Source organism: Octodon degus, unplaced genomic scaffold (genome assembly GCF_000260255.1).
Source record: "Octodon degus isolate 3935 unplaced genomic scaffold, OctDeg1.0 scaffold00005, whole genome shotgun sequence".
In the NCBI taxonomy this organism is placed as follows: domain Eukaryota; kingdom Metazoa; phylum Chordata; class Mammalia; order Rodentia; family Octodontidae; genus Octodon; species Octodon degus.
The window spans coordinates 3,987,400-4,007,399 of NW_004524581.1; the positions used below are offsets into that span (position 1 = coordinate 3,987,400).

Genomic DNA, 20,000 nt, shown 5'->3' on the forward strand with positions numbered 1-20,000 from the left:
TTTTTTTTTTTTTTTGTATTTTAAGGAAGGATCTACAGGGTGTTCAGGGTCTCAGCCTCCTAAGAGCTGGAATTACAGGCTCATGCCACCACATCCAGTCTCAATTGCTGTCTCAGGGTGCCCCAGGGGTGGGGCCTGCACTGCAGACTGCAGGCCAGGGGTTCAAAGCTTGGCTCCTTCTCCTGCTTGCAGGTGCTTTAATCCTTTGAGCTATTTGGCCCGCCCACCTCTAGAGTTCTAAGACTCTTCAATTCCTCTTTAGAATGACTCAGTATAAATACAACTATTATTTAAATTGTACTCTAAATTTATTTGACTTTTCTCAGAAGAAACATAAATGGCTAATAAATACATGGAAAATATGTAAAACTGCTGCCTATTTCAGAAATGATAATCAAAACAATACTAAAATTGCACTCAACTCTTGAAAGAATGGTGAACAATAAATCGAATAATAAAAATTCCTGACAAGGCTGTGATGCGAAGAACCTGCCTATATTTTTGGTGGAATGTGAACTGGTGAAGCCACTTTGGAAATAACTTTTAGAGATACATCAGAAAGCAGAAAGTAGATATTTCACTCATCTAATAGATGAGAAGCTAGAATGATAGAAGCTATCCTTCTATTATGGATCTTCCAGAAAAGGTTAAAGCACCATATCACATTTATATGTGTCTGAGAGACAAATACATAAAGAAAATGTGCTACCTATACATAATGGAATACTAGATGATCAACTCCAGTTGGTCATAAACTTGAGTCACTTATAATAAAATTGATGCACCCTTACAATTGATATAGCTAAGTCCTGAAAACAATCCAGATGCCCATCAACTGAGGAATGGATAAAGATGTGATATTTTTGCCTAATGGAGTATTAATCCACCATAACACAGGATAAATCTGAAACTTTTATAGGTAAATGAGTTCAACAAGAGACCATACTCTTAAGTGAAATAAATCAGACCCGCATGTGCAAATATCATATTGTCTCCTTAGTGTGAGAACCTGAAAGAGAAAATGCAATCTGAAGGGTACAATACATAGTGAGAAAAAGGAATGAACTTATTCAAAAGGACAGAATTATTGACTTGAGGAGAAAGACAGGAAAGGGAGTGGGAGAGATACATCTATGTATACAGGCAGGGTGGTTTGGACAACTGTACTGTGCATTTTGCTGGTCTATGAAAAGGAGCACACAATGCTTAATTTGTTTTGTCTCCTTTTTTCACCTGTTTCTCGTTTTTAACTTAATTTCATACACATTTCTTTCTTTTTTTCATCTTCCAATTTTGCGTACATATATCTGTAAAATGAATAACTGGTTGGAACACAACACGATGCATTACAACAAGTACTGTGAAATTCATATTATTTTGCTAAGTGAAATTTTGTATCACTTGTAATTTTTCTGTTTTTATGCTATTTTGTACTCTTAAAAAATAAAGAAATAAAAGAATTGATCCTTCTTTAAAACACAAAGTTAAGTGCAACTGGTGCACAAGCTATTATTTTATCATTTGTTTCAAAGTATATAGGAAGATCAAAATAAAAGATGCTTAAAAGAAAACTGGATGTAGATTTTTGCAAATGGAAAGGGACCAAGAGACAAAGTAGGGGAAGGCAGAGAAGCAGAGGACACACAGCCTTGAGAGATGTGACTATGACCAAAAATCGCATTAAATAAAAAAACTGAGGGAGTCTTTTGCCTATTTTTTTTTAATGTTTTTGTTGCAGGGTCTCACTATGCAGCCTGGACTTGTAGTCATCCTCCTATTTTTAGCGTCCCCAATGCTGGGATTACAGGCATGCACCACCAAAACCCTGCGATGTGTTAATGTTGCTGGCAATCCATCTTTCTATCCTTGCTAGCATGCTTAATGTAAGACATCAGGAGCACTTTCCCTGGTCTCTAACACTGATGCTGCACATACAGCTGCTCCTAGAGCTTTATTTGCCCCACATCTGTCTTCATAGAGGCACCAGAACTGTCTCCCAGTAAATAAAATGTTGCATGACAATAATAGCACATGGGAAGATGAATGGGTCATGAAATAAAATAGGAAGTGCAGAACTAAATCCAAATACACAGGAAAACATATGAGACAAATGGAACTCAAGCTATTGATGAAAAGATGAAGCCTTCAGAGTATCAATTGAGTAAAAAAAGAAAAACAAAACCTAAAGTTGGGGCTGCTTTCACACCTTCTACTATAAACTAGGTGCTCACAAAAATAGAAAGGATTTAATTTTACAATATGAATCTGTAAGAGGACCAGTCAGAAACAGATTATAGTATGATATGAATATGTCAGTAAAAAAATGAACAAAATTTATGAATGCAGAACTTACAAAAATGGACTGGGGAGATAGCTCAGTAGTCTAAGTGCCTGCCTGGCAAGCACAAGGTTCCAAGTTCGATCATTGGTACCACATGCCATGCTAGCCCAGAAACTGGGTGTGGTGGTGCAAGATATAATCGAAGCACTGGGGAGGCTGAGACGGGGATCACGGTAAGTCTGAACTGCATAGTAAGGCCTTGTATCAAGCAAACAAACAAATAAATGAAAGAACTATTTACAAAAAAAGTAATAGAATTTCCCTTTTAATACACACAAGTACTGTAACATAACAGTAATATGCATCAAAAATAGGTATTAGAGTTTACCTATCAAGTTGGCAAAAATATAAATGATAATGCACACAAGTAGGAGACTACAGAATTAGGTATTGTGAGATATTGCATCTGGAGTTGTAAATAGTTTTTAAACTTTCTAAAAGGCAAATAGGCGGGTACCTGGACAAGTACAATTGCACAAACACTTAAATCAGGGCTCAGAATTTAGTCTACTGACATGCTTGCAAACATTCAAAGCACGGCATGTTACATTTTCCATGAAATTTAAGCTTCCATTTTCAATGAAAAAGAAATTTAAAAATCTGTCAAAGTGAAACTTTTAGAATTACATATATAGGATGAAGTATTATCTAGCTGAGAAAAAGAATTTGAGAAATTTAACCAATATTCTTACAAAAAAAAAAAATCCAGAAAGAGGCGTGTACTCACTCCTGCTTTTAGAACTGCATATGGACACTCTGCAACTAAGCAACAAATTAACAAAACAGCTGTAGCTCAGCTGGAGAACAGAGAAGACACAATAGTATCAGCAATTGCATTAGTAAGAGTCTTAACTTTTCTTTCTGCATCTACACCCGTGTTATCCAAAACCAGTGTGTTTCAATTCTTTAGAAAATGACTATATTGTATAAGACAGATTGATATTAATCCCTCTCCAAATACACCCCCTCTCTTCCATCACACTTACTTATCCCATCCCTGGTGCCAGTGTATGAAGTAGCTCTACAATTCTGCTTTCATGAGCGCCTTTATTTTAGCTGCTCAGCTGCCTCAGTGTCCTGAATCCTTTCACAATCCCTTGCTCTCCATTTGTTGTGACTTTCGGGAAGGGCCCGGTAACTGCAAGCCGGATGCTATGGCTATGGCAGGTGAGGTGGGGCGTCATGCTTTTATGACATATTTTTTGTGTCCTTTTCATGGCATTCAGGAGCTGCTTTCACTGCATTTTTGATCACACCTTTAAGGACGCTCAAGGGGATTCATAACAATGTGTCTTTCAGTGCAGTAATCTGTTTCTGTGTGTGGTGCTGGAGATCAAACTTAGGGGTGTGTGCAGTAGAGGCAAGAACACTACCACTAGGACTGGGGAGATAGCTCAGTAGCAAAAATGTTTGCCTGGCAAGTGCACGGTCCTGAGTTCAATCCCTGGTACTGGCAAAAAATAAATAAATAAATAAATAAAAAAAAAAAAAAAACCTACCACTGAGCCCCACGCCATCCCAGGACTCATCTTTTCCATCACTCCTCCTCAATGCTTATGTATGTATGTCAATGTGAATTATATGTAGATCTATAATAATTACATATTTATATATTTTAATAAATGTCCATTCACTAAAAGATGACTTTAGAACTGTGAGATACTACATTCTACTGATAACATCTGTGATTTGCTTGAATTTTTTTCATGTCTGCCACAGTGCTTTTCAATAACAAACTATGTGTCTGGTGATTTCCACTTCTCCCACCAGATCGGAGAGATGGGCAGTGGTCTGTATCTGGGAGATCGTTAATTATTCGGTAGTTTAATCTTGCCTTCGTTGTTCTCTGCCCAAAATGCAACTAAATAAATATACGCAGTTTCCTGAGAATCTGGTCTCTGATTTTCTGATCTAATTTAGATGTTTGTAGCATAAAAGGATGCTTGGGGTGTGTGTATGTGTGTGTGTGTGTGTGTGAGAGAGAGAGAGAGAGAGAGAGAGAGAGAGAGAGAGAGAGAGAGAGAGAGTGTGTGTGTTTTAAATTCCATTAGGGGGTCTAATAGGAGCAATGAGTAGTTCCCATTGGCTCTAACCTACATTACCTTCTCTCCGCGGGAGGAGCATTATCCGCCGCCTGGACCGTGAGCGCGTAGGTCTGTCCCACCGTCAGCTCCACCCCCGGAGCGACCGTGATCAGCCCCGTTGTTTTATTAATGACGAAGTGTCCCTGATCCCCGACCAGGATTTCGTATGTGATCTCCCCGTTCGACCCTTCGTCTGCGTCGACTGCAGTGAGCTGGAAATGAAAAGTCACAGCGTAAATCCTCTTGGGACTGAAGTCTTCACTGTTGCAACACACACACACACACACACACACACACACACACACCCGCAGAAGGAGTCTGGTTTCAAAGCCAAAACGGAAGAGCGGTTTCTTGCCACAGATGCCATTATTGGCTCCAGCGAAGGCTTCTGGATTTTGTTAGAACACTGAAGCAATCTCTTTAGGAAAGATGCTGTTGTCCTCTTATGAGTGTGGTAAGCAAAAGGAGTGTTGGATATTGTAGAACTGCTTTAATTCCATGAAGAAAAAAAAAAAGGAGGAAAGAGGAAAGCGCTAGCATAAAATTGAATATCCCTATAGGAACTTTAATATTATTTTTCCCCTAATCTCCTGTTCTTGATAAATACACACATATTACTGCAGTCTGACACCAGAATAAAATGTAACAAGGAAATCTGGGTTGCCTTTAGGACTGCAAACCCTAATTTGCTCTGCTGTTTTCCATTCCAGTGTTCTTCTAGGCAGAAGAATCTTGTTCATTCTGGTTATAAAGGTCAGCCAAGACCTAGAGATTTACAAAGAAGAAAGGCATTTCTGATTATAGAATAGCAAGCTGAAGCTAGGCCAAGAAACCACTCTGTGAGAAGAGATACTGACTCCTTAGCCCCTAGTACAACTCTGAGCACCTCTCGATCTCATATGCACCTAGTCATAATCATTCTGAGGCAACTGCTATCCAATAAAGAACACATTAGGGTCATTATGCATCAACAAATAACTATTAATTTCATGATGAACATGCATTATTTATTATGTTTATAATGTTCCCTGACTTTCTGATACATACAGATTTACTAAAGAGGGTGAAAGAATAAAGCTAGATTCTAGAAGGAAATCATATCTCATGGCTATATCCATTCCCAGAATTTTCTGTTTTTAGTTTTCCCACAATTGATACCCAAGTGTAAAAATGGGAACCTTACTTGACAGAGTGGAAGACAACAATTTTCTTTTGAGTAAACATAAACATACAATTATAATAAATTAGCATGTAGCAATGTTTTACTTTATTACATTTTCTCATGTATTTCAAACCTTTCTGTTTTACTTCTAGGAAGTAGAGGCTTTGCTATACTACATGGACATATTTGGGAAATTGGTGAACATTCTGGTGCAAAACTTTGACAAAGTGTGAGTATATACAGTTACCATGACAACTCAATTCACTGTCAAGAATGCCATGCTAGTGAATGGCTTGTTTAGAGGCCTGGGTTTAATACCCTCAAGAAATGGAAAGTTCTTTATACAACACCTCATGCACAAGGAAATATATGCTGTATGTTGTATTTCTATTTGCATTATACAGTACATTTAGAATGATAATATGACAGAAACAGAAGCTATAAAAATAATTGAAAAGGCAAAAGGAAATTAGAGACAGCATTAATGTAGCTAAATTCAGAAGCTGATTATTTTAAGGTGGGCAGATGCCACTGCCAGAAGGGAAGATATGTCATGAAATGATTCTCGAACTCATGTGGGTGTGAGAGACACAGAGCTGGAGGCAAAGGGGAAGGAAACTATTTGAAGAAACAATCAAAGGAAAGAACAATATTTATGGAGAACTTTTCAAGTCAGACAAATCCCTTTGTGAATGCATTAAGGTAGAAAACCAGAAGGTGGGGGACCAGAGGAGATATCAGTTTTGATTATGATAAATCACTTAAACAAAATGTCTCGGGAAATCTTAATTAAGACTTAGCTCAAACTGGATTCAATATTAACATTCTTCCTGGGATTAAATTGGCTAAAGGAATTTAATGATAAATGGCAACTCATCAAGTTACAAAGACACGTTGAGGAGTGTGCTTCAGGGATGGAGGTATTGTGGCTACTGTTATTTAACATTTTCATAAATGAGGTTGGAAGCGAGGATAAATGGGATGATAATTAAATGGAGGTAGGCACCCATCTGGGGTGTGCTGTAAATGCCAATAGAGCTGCACATCACAGGAAACAGAAACACCCCAACGTTTCGGAGCCACCCGATCCCAAGCAAGTGAACACAACCAGCATCCATGAATCACTTAGCAGGTGAGAAGTTTAACCACCACAACAAAAATCTAACTTTAGGTTATTTAAATATATTTATACTAAATAGTCTTTTAGTACTAAATAATAAAGAACCAATATGTTTTTGTCATGTGTAAACAAAATAATTTGAAACAATAATGGCAGTTGAGGATTAGATAAAGAAACACTGGCTCTGAATAACTCAGTGTTGTTTATATCTTCTGTTCAAGAAACTAAGGCACCTTTTTCAACTTCAGTGGAACTATAGAATATATCTTTCTAATGTAGGTGCTAATATTGGGTAGAAATTTTTTTTCTGTATTTAGGACAGGTTCTACAGGGTCTCACTACATGGAATAGACTTGGAGTGATCTTCCTGTTTTCATCGCCCAAGTGCTGAGATTCCAGGCACCCACCACCACGCCCAGTTGCAATCACTGTCTCAGTGTGGCCCGTGGACAGGGCTAGTGTGGCATGCCAAGAATTGAACCCTGGCCTCTGAGCTCTGCCTAAGCAGGCACTTTAGTCCACTGAGCTATCAGGCCAGCACTTGGGTGGAAATTTAAGTGCTAATTTTGTGACAAATTGTGGTGATGGTTTAATTCAATGACAACTATACAAATGGGACCAATATCAAAAATATTTATGCATATGAATTTCATTTCTAACTTAGAGGAGAAATCTGCTTCTAAATTAAAAAGAGGAGGAAGTGGTCTTTGGTGAGCAGTCAGTGTGGTGTTTGTAACTCTCATTTGAATGGAAAACTAGCCCAAGTTTTGAAATTTCACTTAAGTAGTAAAGTCCCTAAATAAAACATTGAGTTCTCTTGTCTATATATTTCTGTGCTATGAACAATGGAAGTTTCTTTCATGAGATTTAATCTTGCCTATCAAAATCCCTTACTAGTATTCAAATGTGGATATTCCAGCTGTCCCCACTTTTCTTCACCGTTACAAAACAGAAACAGAATCTGCCTTTTTCTAATTTTTCTTTCTTATATTTAGCTGCAGTTTATTTCTGTCTTCAGCTGGCATTTCTTGGTTCTGAAAATGAGAAATATGGTTTTATGTGATGAAACAAATAATGTAAAGACCTGGATCATGATGAACAAAATCATTCAATGTGTAATAAAAGCCATATTTTATAGAGAAAGAAGCCTGAGACTATCAAGGATAATGTACAGGTGATTGGTACAGTATTTTATATGACTGGATACATTTTAGTAGAAATTAATTGCAGTTTAATTGAGAATAAATTGTGTGCTGACACTTCGTTGTGTTCATCTCTGGGGCATCCTGGGTCCTGCCTCCAGTAAACCTCATTGCCCTGAATCACCACTCTCGCCTGTGTTCAGGGGAGGCTAACAGCACCAGTGACCGAGGGGAGACTCAGCAGGGGACAGGACAGTGTTCCTACTTGTTCTCTGGTCTGTCTTTGGCTGTCTCAGACTGAGCACCCCACGGAACAAAACAGCACCAGGAAGCAGAGAGTGTCATCAATGGCACAGCATTCTGTTAGGCCGGATGCTAAACTTTCTGCTGAACATTCCTGATCCATTATTCAAAAATTTACTTTAAAAAAGTTAATTTTAAAAAGTCACCTCAACCATAAGAACACCACATTTTGTAGACAAGTTTTAGGATGGATTCCTCTTGGTTTTTGTATGATTATTTTGATAGCGATATTGTACTCTAAGATACGGGTATGTGGCACCTTCTGATTACCAATGCCTGAAACTAGTTTGGATTAACCTGTAGTTATTTATCACAATGGACGGAGACTTTATTATGAAGTTGATATTGTTGCTTCTGAATGTAAATCATAATGAACTCTGAAAACCAAAAAAATACACATTAAAGTCACAAGTAAATATTTTCTCTACCAATTGCTAAACTTTAAAAATTAAAAAAAAAATCTATCTAGATTACAACTTAGGCCAGTGAGATAGTTCAGTGGACTAAGTGCCTACTTAGGCAAGCACAGGGACTAGGGTTCCATCCCTGGAACCACATGCTGCACTAGCCCTGCCCCCAGGAGCGCTGAGCCAGGTACCAAGTCCAGGAGTGATGGTGCACACCTGTAATCCCAGGGCTGGGGAGGCTGAAAACAGGAGGATCACTATGATTCCAAGCTGTGTAGTGAGATTCTGTACAAAAAAAAACCCAAAGAAACAAACAAAAAAAAAAAACTAGGAACATTTTACAGTATATAGTTTTTGGCTAATAAACTCCAGATTGGTGGCATACTAAACCATGTACATCTGTGTTTAGAAAAGTCTAGAAAATGTGCAAGCTTTTCAGGAGAGGAGAACATCAGAAGTATGAAGTACCTGATATCACTGGGTAGTAACAGTAATAGTAATAATAGAATTCAATTCTAAACTTGGTTCAAGTAAAAGAACCACTGGAAGGATAATGTCTCTCTCAAAATAGTTGATGAGTTGACATGACAGTGTCAGGCAATGCAGCAGGAATATTGGTAGGAGTATTTACCATTAAAATTGGTAAATTAAATTGTGCTCTGTGGAGGTTTTTGTGAGTTTCCTCTCAGCGAGATGCATTTCTCCTAATAAAAGAAATCCATATTGCCGTGGACAATTAAAGTGAACATTAGGATTTTGTTGTGATTCAAAGGGAAGATATGATAGTGTTTTGGCATAGGTTACATTTAAAATCAGATATGAAAGATGAGAATAGGACTAGAAAGACTGATTAAGGGCAATCTGGGGACAAGGAAAGGGAATCTGTGAAGACAATGAGCTACAGAGAGTAAAGTAAAGTCATGCACTGCGTAAAGCTTTGGTCAACAGTGAAATCTTTTTTCTTCATATACCTGGGGATTGAGCTCCGGCTCTTGCGCTTGCCAGGCAGGCACTTAAGCAGCTGAGCTATCTCTCAGGCACAACAATGCAATCTTTGACAGTCATGGTTTCATAAGATTTTAATGGAGCTGAAAAGTATCTCTCACTTGTGATGTACACATGATAGTATTATAGCACAAAGCACAATTGTACATGTTAGTGTGATACTGATGTCATAAACATCTGCAGTGCACTTGTGTAAAGCTATGCTACATATAGATGTTCAGTAGACAGTATTTGGCAGTGTTAGCAAATGGTGTGTTACTGGCTTATGTGTGTACTCTATCTTAATCATGGACTATTTATAATAAAGTTTAGCAAAACAGCATGCCGTGCCATGTCAGACACTGCCTCATTCATTTTGTTCACCGTGGCTCTTCACTTCACATTGAGTGACTGATCCTTACCATTGATGTTTTCGTATTCATAGTCATGAGTTTGCACAGTGTCAAACTTGCTTAAAGATTCATTCCACAAAATGTAAAAAGAGATTTTTCTAACGTAGAGTGACAAAAATTTGAAAATTTCAATGATAAAAATTTTAGGTTATTCCATATCCATTGGATCTTTTCCTCTCTTTATATTATATCAGAAGCCTTAGGAAAAACTTAACTTTGATCTAAGCTAATATTCTGCGGCTGCCTCCTGTAGCTGACACATGTTCAGACAGTTTTCAGAATGACATCACCTAAGGCATTGTCTCTGATGTCCCAGAATGCAGGAGTACCCTTTTCTCTTTAGAATACCAAATAAGGCTGAGTGGTATCAAATATAAATAGTTATACATTAGACTCATGATCAAGGAAGTGAAGAGTGGAGTGTGTGGTGGTGTCATGTCACTGAGGACCTGTTCCTGGAAATTCACAGGTAACAGTAGAGAATGACTTTGTACATGCAGGTTGAATTTGATCTAGAAGTTAAGTATTACCAGTGAACAATTTTCTGTGCCAAACACCACATTTGTGTACATGCGTTGTAACTGTTCTCATTCCACATGCACTTGGTGGTGACAATGCTAATTGCCAATCAACACTGGACTGAAAGCACAAGGAAAGATTTGGGGACTTGGAAATTGGGGTCAGTTTGATGAAACAAATAGAGCTGATTTTTAGAAAAAAGAAATTGTTAATCTGAAAAAGAAAATTAGATGATATTATCTTTCAGCAACCTAGCATCAATTTAGAAGGAAACATTTTGACAAGTATAATGAATCTAATAAGTTGCAAGGATTGCTGTTAGCTCTGCTGAAGGACAACGTCCAACAGGTACATTTGTGGCCAGTCTAAGCGTTGGCAAGATGCAGTTTGCATATAATATGGTTGCAACCAATGCTTGCTTAGAGGCCCAGTTCTATGAATTAGAAAAATGAGATAGACATTCTCTACATTACCACTGGTGAGGCTTAACATGCCAATGATCAACAGCGAGTTTCTTTATAATGGACAAATGGCTGCTACTTTATAATGGTATTCTGAAGCATTCACTAATAAAAATTTATACGTACAAGATGGCATCATGCTCATAGACCTGCTTCAAACCATATTTTCTGAGAAATGCTCTCTATTCCAGGACTATTCTAGAACTTGAAAATGTATGATAAGTGGGAAAAAAGTGTGCTGAAAATGTTTAGTGAATAAAATGGCTATTATATCAATTGATGTATATTTTGCTAAACATTTTAAACTTTCTGCCTCAGGTTTACAATGAAATAACAGATTTTTATTTACTCATGCAGTTATATAAAGTGAAATGTGAGCAGATACTGTAGGACAGAAAAATCATTTGAGAAGGCAACATGAAGCACATAAGCTTAGTAATGGTGGCAGATACACTCGCAGGTGGAAGAATTACATGAGAAAAACCTGCAGACGGAGTTGAGCCACTTTGTCGATGCTAAAAAAAATCTAAGTAATAAAACATAAGGAAAATGATGATCTGTTAAATGTTTAAGAAATACTATAAATGTAGCAAATGCTATGGTTATTTTAATCTGTTTTGTACAGATAATTCTGACTTTTATTGAATGAATTATGTTCTGGTAATTGACAGTATTTTAGTAAGTCTATTTTAAAGCACCAAATATTACACCAAAAATGTCTAATAAAACTTTAAGAACATAAATCAGAAATATGTAGTAAGAGGCAATATTCTCTCAGTTCATGTGATTTACAAGCCATAGGAAGTTACATAGAGAAATTGCAAGACTTTTATTTTCATTGTTGTAAAATGCTGGTTTACCTGCCCTGTGTTCTTCCTTGTGGCTAAACAGATTTGATGCTGAGAGAGCCTTATCAAGTACCTGTCGCTGAGGTGTGTATTTGTGTGTATCTGTACCCATAAAAATGTCATGCAGTCATCAAGGCACAGTTCTACAGTGTGTGATTAGTTCATGATCCAAGACTGGGATTATGGGTCTGAGTACTGCTGGGATTACAGGTGGGAATGCTACATCGAGCCCGGGGTGGAGAGGCTGAATGTAATTTAAGAGAGACAGACTTGCTTTCTGTAGCTGCTACTCCTCCCTGTTCTCTGCTCTTTGCTGCCACCATAAAGGCTGTTCTCTGCCATGTGCCACTCAGCCTTGGCGCCAGCCAAGTATGGACTGAAATCTCCAGTAATTGTGAGCTAAATAAACCTTTCCTTCCTTCATTTAGAGTGTCGGGTATTTGTCCCAGCAACGAGAGAAGAGTAACTGAGCCAGTATCTCCTAGTTGGTAGTGACACTGAACCTAAGACCACTCCTGCTGGATAACCAATTTTATATTACAAATTTATTCTTTTCCCACTTTATTCTTCATGACCTTCATGTGAGCCAGTGATTCCTTAAAGTTCAAAAGTGCACCGGGTTTCCTGCTGCCCCTCTCCAGTCTGGCATACCCTAGAATAATCCAAGATGATGAACAGCTCAGTAGAGTCAGTGGTTGGCAAATAAATCTATCATGTGTAATTCAGAAAGAGTGGTAGACACCAGTAACAATAAAGTCATCATTAATTTATTGTGACACATTGAATTGGAGCTGGGTCACTGATCTAGCTTTTCTTCTTCCTGATTAAGAAAAAAGGCAATAAGGAAAGTCACATGGAGAGAAAACATTCTCTCAGGCTTTCACAGAGAGCACATTGGCCAAGCAATGGCTGTGACTCATCCACATGGCTGCACTGACAAAGGTTCTACAATCTGAGGTACAGGATCTCAGGATAAATCCTGAGGGGATTTCACTGACCTTATCAGACCCAAAAGCTACAACTCTTATTGCACAGGTCCTGCCTTACCTTGGTCTTAACCATCCAGTAGAAAAGTACAAAAACAGAGTATAAGAAGTAAAGCCATGCTGTTTATGTTGAGCTGTGGGGGAGTCAGGTCAACAATTTCTGACATTGCCAGTGAAGCAGAAGACCCAATACTATTATGGGCTACTGGACTCTTTTAGAATATTTTGCTGAGTTTACACACCTATAATTTCAAATAATGGAACTTAACAAAAAAAAGGGATACAGATGAATGTCCATTTTGTATCTGTGTATTCAAAGTGGTTAGGATAGATATATAGTTACATTCTCTTAATGAAGAGAATGATTTGTTCTAATGGTGTTTGTAAATAGGATATCAAGTCTGCATCTTGTACAGCAATTAACCACTAAGAAAATGTATGCAGTGTGTTAATTATTGAAACTGTCCTACCAATTCGATTTGAAACTGTCTCATTGCTATTTGCTTATCAATAAAATTATGGCAAAAAAAAAGAAAAAAGGCAAGACATAGAACCACAGGGAGAACTCTGTAAACATTTCTTTATATATGTGTAAATTATTTGTGTAATAATTTGGAGGGTTTGCTTCTTTTCTCTGCAAATTTATTTCTGTTTTGTAGGTGGTCTTTAACTGCAACTCTGAGAGTTGAAGGTAGGACCATGCCTGCTCTTGCAGTCCCTTATTTTCAGTTACTGCTTATGTCACATAAGGACTTACCCAAATTTGGTTTCCACTGAGGCGCATCTTATGATTTTCAAACCTTCATTATTAGGACCTGATCTTCAATATTTCTCCAAGCATCCTATTGCCTACAGCATTCACCTGAACTACTTTACTGTGAGGACAGTTCTTCAAAAACTAATTGGTAGACTAACTGGCACTGTGCCAAATGCTGTGCTCCAACAGAAATTGCAGAAGGTAAACAACAATAACAAAACCTCTGTCATACAGTATGTATGCTTCAAAAACTTGCAAGGAAAAAGTAATCTTCGATAGAAAAAGGCATTTTTAAAAAATACAGAAAATTCCGTAATGATAAGGGATTTGTAAGAACAACCTCTAAATGACATGATGAGTCACGTTCCAGGAGAACTTTCAAAAGTCCGAATCATTCTTAAGTCCAACAAAGTGAGCTTTACACATCTTTATGCAAATATACAATGTAAAGAATAAAGAAAACCAACACACACTCAAAGTACATAAGCTATTTTTTCCCTTAACAGTTACCTTAAAATGGTGGCACAGGGTTAAAGATAGGGTGGGCTACTTCTGAAATTTGTTGGCATTGATGAATGCTCCTAATGGGCGGTCTGAAAATTTACAATTCCATGTTCCCAAATTGAGGGCTCAGAGGACAAGCTAACATATACATGTCAAGCTTCCTATATAGTAAACTAACATTACTTACTTACTAACATTACTAACTTACTAACATTTCAAGCTTACTATATAGTAAACCAATGACATTTAGAACTGCAATAATGAGAAAAATAGTTAAGACAAAATACATATACCTGACGTAGTAAAAAGAAAGCAAATCTTTTACCATTCAGTTCCTTTCACCAATGGCATTTAAACTGGTGTATCTTAGGCCCCAGAACTCCACGTCACTGCATTGCATTTGTATCAGTTGCTCTTCATTGTCTCAGAACTAGACAACCTCCCAGGTTTATTTTATTTTATTTTATTTATTTATTTTGGCAGAACCAGGGATTGAACTCAGGCCCTTTCACTTGCCAGGCAAGTGCTTATTCTACTGAGCCATCTCCCAGCCTCCTTCCAGGTTTATGAGGCTCCATCCAGCAATGGAAGAAGCCTAACCCCTCAAGCCCTAGAAAGGCATAGTTCCCCCTCACGGTGGAATGGACTCCCCAGTAGTGCCACTCTTCCCCATCATGCCTAGCTATCAAATAATAACTTACAAAAGTTTGTGATAATTTCACTGAAAATTAAAATTGTCTCAAAAACATTAAAATATTTAAGGAAAAGGACAATGTCTTATTCTTTCCATCTATATTTCCGAGCATATAGTTGAATAACAACCACATGTAATTTGCAAATTTTGAATTATAATTTGGTAAAGATAATTTGTACAAAACATGAGTAGTTCTATCTTTCTATCATCTATCTATCTATCTATCTATCTATCTATCTATCTATCTATCTGTCATTCTATGAAAATGTAGCGTACTTATTTGGCTTTACGAAACTTAATGAACAAGTGCTAGACTACCAAGAATTTTCTGCTGCTTTATTGGAATGTTATTTTTTGCTTAACAATGTTATTTTTTGCTTAACAATGTCCACTATTAGAAATGTTTTAATATCCAACTGTTTCTTTTTTAATTAGCATACTATGCTTTGTCATTCTAGCAGAATTTAGTACAAGAAGAAGTTAAGAAGAAAGGCTGCTTTTTAAAGCTGAGAAACTGTAGCAAATGTTTTTTTAGGAAATAAAACAGGAAATGTTTTATTACTTTTACATAGGATACAAAGCAAAGAAAGTAATAAATACAATGTATATTTTGGTTTCTTCTAGGATAGTATCAAATTTCAAGCTAATATTAAAATAATAGCATTTAGAACTGCAATAATGAGAAAAAGTTAAAATAAAAATGCACATCTTACACAATTGTAGAAAAATACAATAAAATCACACCAACAAACAATGGCTTAATTTAAAAAATAATTATTGAATTTGAGCCATGAATAACTTTTTCTTTGGCACCGAAATTAAATTCTAAGGTAAAGTGCTGATATGGGATGATTGACAGCTGTCAAGCTCATCACTGGTACCAAACTGATCACTCTGGGCAGAATGTCTTCAATGGGGAGGGTGCACACGTGCAGGGGCAGACAAGCTCTGTGCTCCCCATTGCATTTTTCTGTGAACCTAAAACTCCATGGATGTATACGTTGAAGAATACAAGTTGCACGAGGTGAGGTGGGGAGGAAATGGGGAAATATAGGTCTGAGGAACTAAGGTAACAGAAATGTGAATGATTAGTTCTCAGGATCTAACACACAGCAGGAAGACTATAGTAAACGAAATTGTAACATCTTTGGAGAAAGGGAAATTGATTTTTCACAGACTCAGAACAGATGAACATAAGTAAAAAACAAAACACAACTCCAACTCCTGAAGATTTAGGGGATGTTTCTCAATATAGGGGCCTTCAAGGGGACTGAATTTATGTGTGAGCCTATGTGCTCAAGGGGGACAAGAAGAAAAGTGGATGAGTAGACTGAGTTACAGATGCTATTGAAGTCCACATTGTCATGCCTTGTGAGCAACTCTAATGATTTCATCTTCTGTGCAAGGGCTGCCACAGGGTCCTTGATTTTGAAAGGCATAAGTATAAATGAAATCATCAACAGAAACTATGGGGACAGCGAAAAAGGGAGCTCTACCTATAGAATTCTAAAGGATGATAGTACTAATAAATGGGGATTGAACACCAACCATATCACTCAGTCCATGAAAAACAGGATGAGAATCAGGGACACTTTTACGTGAATTCAACGCAGTGTTGGACAGAGATCGAAAGCTGAGACACTTTCTTGAGTTTCACGTTTAGAGATATACTGACGAGCTGTATGATTTTATATGATTTTAGAGGTGTGACTTAAATAAAATTCAGATGAGCAAGGTAAAAAAAGTCAGAAGATAGCTACAGATAGATGCATACACACTTGGACTGATGGATAAATTTCGGTAATTTGACCAAAGGCACAGCAGAATCCATGTGGAATAGTTCCATAAAAAGATCCTTGGAAGAAACACTCTGGGTAGGGTTAATAATCCAATTATAGCCCCAGTTATAGAAAGTGAAGTTGCTACATTTATATTTATATTTATTTTTATTTTAAATATATGTATTTATTCATTACTTTATTTGTTACAGGGTCTTGCTGTGCAGCTCAAACTCTTAGTGATCTTCCTGTTTCAGCTTCCCGACACTTGGACCATCAAGATACCTCACCAGATTTATATGTACATTTATATTTATATTTATATTTATATTTATATTTATATTTATATTCAGGAGCACAATTTCTTTTTATAGTTGAAAACTTTTTCATTTTATTATCTTTTATTGATTTATTTGGTGCAGGGTCTCACTACACAGCCCGGACTCACAGTGAACCTTCCGTCTCAGCCTGCCTGGTGCTGGAATTACAGGCATGTGCCACCACACCCGGTTCCAGCAGGTAGTACCTGGGCTCAAACCCAGGTCCTTGTACTTAGACTACTGAACTATTGCCCCAGCCCCAAGCTGAAAGATTACAACATGGATCTAGCTACATCTTCCTGACCAACTTGTCTCTTTTTTGTTGGAATACATGGGTATATTGTGACTTGAGTTCCTGCACTCAGACTTGGTCGGGGTGAGATTACATCAGGCCAAAATAGCTTCCTGGCTGAATGTTATTTTAATATTTAACAATTTTTGTCTACAGTGTTTTTCTCAAGAGTGATTATTATAACCTTAGTTTCCACTGTTTTGGCTATCAAGTTTGTAACCAAAGAAGTTATCTTCTTGATATTCTGTGGGGACAATGATATGGCTGACGGCTGGGTTAGAAGGGACACAGCAGCCAAATTGGAGAGCCTTAAAGTGCATTTGTAGGTCACAGCTCTGAATTATTTTGCTTTGCCTTGATTTTTTCTCTCAGTGGGAAATCTATTTTATTTTATCTCTTTTAATTTTTTCTTAATCTTTCTTTATTGGTGCAGGATCTCGCTACACAGGTCAGACTTATAGTGGTCCTCCTGTCTCAGCCTCCTGAGTACTGGATTACAGGTGTGCACCACCAATCCAGGTTTTAGTGGCTGGCTCAGCAGCGTGGCATGCAGTATGAGGGATTGAACCCCGGTCCTTGCACTTGCCAGATAGGTGCTTAGACCACTGAGCTATCCTATCAGCCCTTCATTTTATTTCTTATAGGATAATTTATAACTGTATCCTTCTTTACCAAACACCAGGAATAAAATTAGAAATACTAGTTAGAAAGCTTAATTTCTTGACTTTTACACAATGAAACATTCAGACATACAGAACCAATAATAATCTATCCTGTTAATCTACATAGTTTGGGGAAATTTATAAACTATAAAGCTTTAAATACAGAGAAGAGCTGCTCTGTAAAGAGTCATACAAGAGGAATTAACTTCTTAGCCTTCAAATGCCAAAAAGTGGAGCTCTTATTTCCCCAAGGCAAACATTTCTGAGATACAGTCATACCACATAATTACCTCCACTGTCTTAGTTACACTTCCAGATCCCCTTTGGCTGTTTTTCCATATAAACTAACTTTTATTTCCAATTATATCATTAAAGAGATGAGAATCAGGCTTAATTAAATAAGAACATGAAAATGATTGTCATTCCTTTATCTACATAAACTGTAACTCCGCTGCATAGGAAAGGGTGCCTAATTAAGGAAAAATGCAACTCTCTTGGAAATAAAGGCCAATGAGTTTATAACTCTCCATTCATATCTTTGTTCACTCTTTTCCAGATGTTTGTTTGTCTTCCTTTCTTTCATGTTCTAATAAATATTTATTAAGCATCTACATCTATCATCTGGGAGAAAGTATGGATACAAAAGATACGAATGTAGAAATAAATTATATACAGTTTTGCCTGAAAATTAAATGAATAAGAAATGACTATACGGGGAAAAGAAGTAAAGCTGAATATGAAATCTGAAGCTATGAAGATTCTAGAAGAAAATATATGATAATATATTCACAATCTTGAGGTTTATTATAACTGGTAAGAGAAAGATGTAAAAACCAGTACCAAGCATGAGGATGAAGGCGGGATGAACTGGGAGGATGGGAATGTCTTTTGGCTCCACCTTAGTGCTGGCTACCAAAGTGTAGGCAGTGCTTAAAATGACTGATGTCTTCTCTTAAGATTCTCATAGCCCTTGAGGTCAATGATCCCTCAAGAGTACAGCTTTATGGGGCTGGGGAGATGGCTCAGTGGAATAAGTGCTTCCCTGGCAAGCACAAGGGTCTGAGTTCAATCCCCAGTTTTAAAAAAAAAAAAAAAGTACAGCTTTAGGGGCATGGGAGATGGCTCAGTAGAGTAAATGCTTCCCTGAGTTCAATCCCCAGTTCCACACCAAAAAAAAAAAAAAAAACAAGTACAGCTTTAAGAAACCCACTCACATCTCAACCCAATCATATCTCCTCTTGGTCTTTGGACTAAGATCAAGTGTAGTATCTGTTCTTTTCAGTAAAAACCCATTCACTTCAGAATAACAAAGGCACAAAAAATATACTTCCTCAATGTGACAAGTGCTATAGCAATATATGAAAGAAATTTATGAAAAGTGTCTAAAGCTTCTTTATCTCACTATCACAAGTACAGAGAACATGCATACCAGAGAAGAATACTTAGACAAATCCCTTATACTCAGATCACCCTGATACCCCTTTCTATGTAAACCAGGAAAGCATATCTTAATGCAAAATAAAATGAGATGGAATTAAATGATTTCTAATTTATACTGAATAGTGCACAGTGGGTAGGAATTCATGCTTTGAATAATTATTCCCTGCATGTCTGTTTTATCTGGCCCATGGTCAATTCACAGGAGAAATCAATATGTTCTTGGTCATGGCAACTTTAAGTTTGGTATAAGGAAAAGTGAAGCATAAAGTAATATCTGATGGTCATAAGGTTCTGATTTTGATGAGAGAGGGCAAGGTGTAATGACTGTGTGTGCGAGGGACCCGAGGCCAACTGTTAGGGTTCATGCCTAATTGTCCCACTGCAAAGCCTCCTGCAGTCATGGGGCGGGGCCTTCTAGAGTTTGTGATTAACTCATGATCCACTGGGATTATGGGTATGAGAGCTACTCCCAGCCTGGGGCAGAGAGTCTGAATGAAACTTAAGCAAGGCAGATTTGCTCTCTGCAGCCATTGTTGCTGCTGCCCTTCCCTTTGCGCTCTGCTCTTCCCTGCAGCCCTGAAGGTTGCCCTTTGCCATGTGCCTCTCTGCCTTGGAGCCAGCTGAGTATGGACTGAATCCTCCACTAACTGTGAGCCAAATAAAGTTTCCTTCCTTCATTTTGGGTGTCGGGTATTTGTCCCAGCAATTAGAGAAGAGTAACTAAGACACCAACTATGGACAGGAAGTGCTTAGAAAATCCTGCAGTTTTTTCACGGTAGCACA

At 37.5% G+C, this 20,000-nt stretch overlaps 1 protein-coding gene and 1 pseudogene across 1 annotated transcript in view; one reads left to right on the forward strand and one right to left on the reverse strand.

Annotated features, from left to right (window-relative positions):
• Positions 1-20,000, reverse strand: part of Pcdh15 (protocadherin related 15) — a 689,792-nt gene that overhangs the window by 331,866 nt on the left and 337,926 nt on the right. The window contains exon 12 of the mRNA XM_023723273.1: positions 4,444-4,637. Within this exon, the coding sequence (XP_023579041.1) occupies positions 4,444-4,637 (194 nt within the window). The remainder of the gene's footprint in view (positions 1-4,443; positions 4,638-20,000) is intronic.
• On the forward strand, positions 19,008-19,170 carry LOC111818704 (annotated as a pseudogene).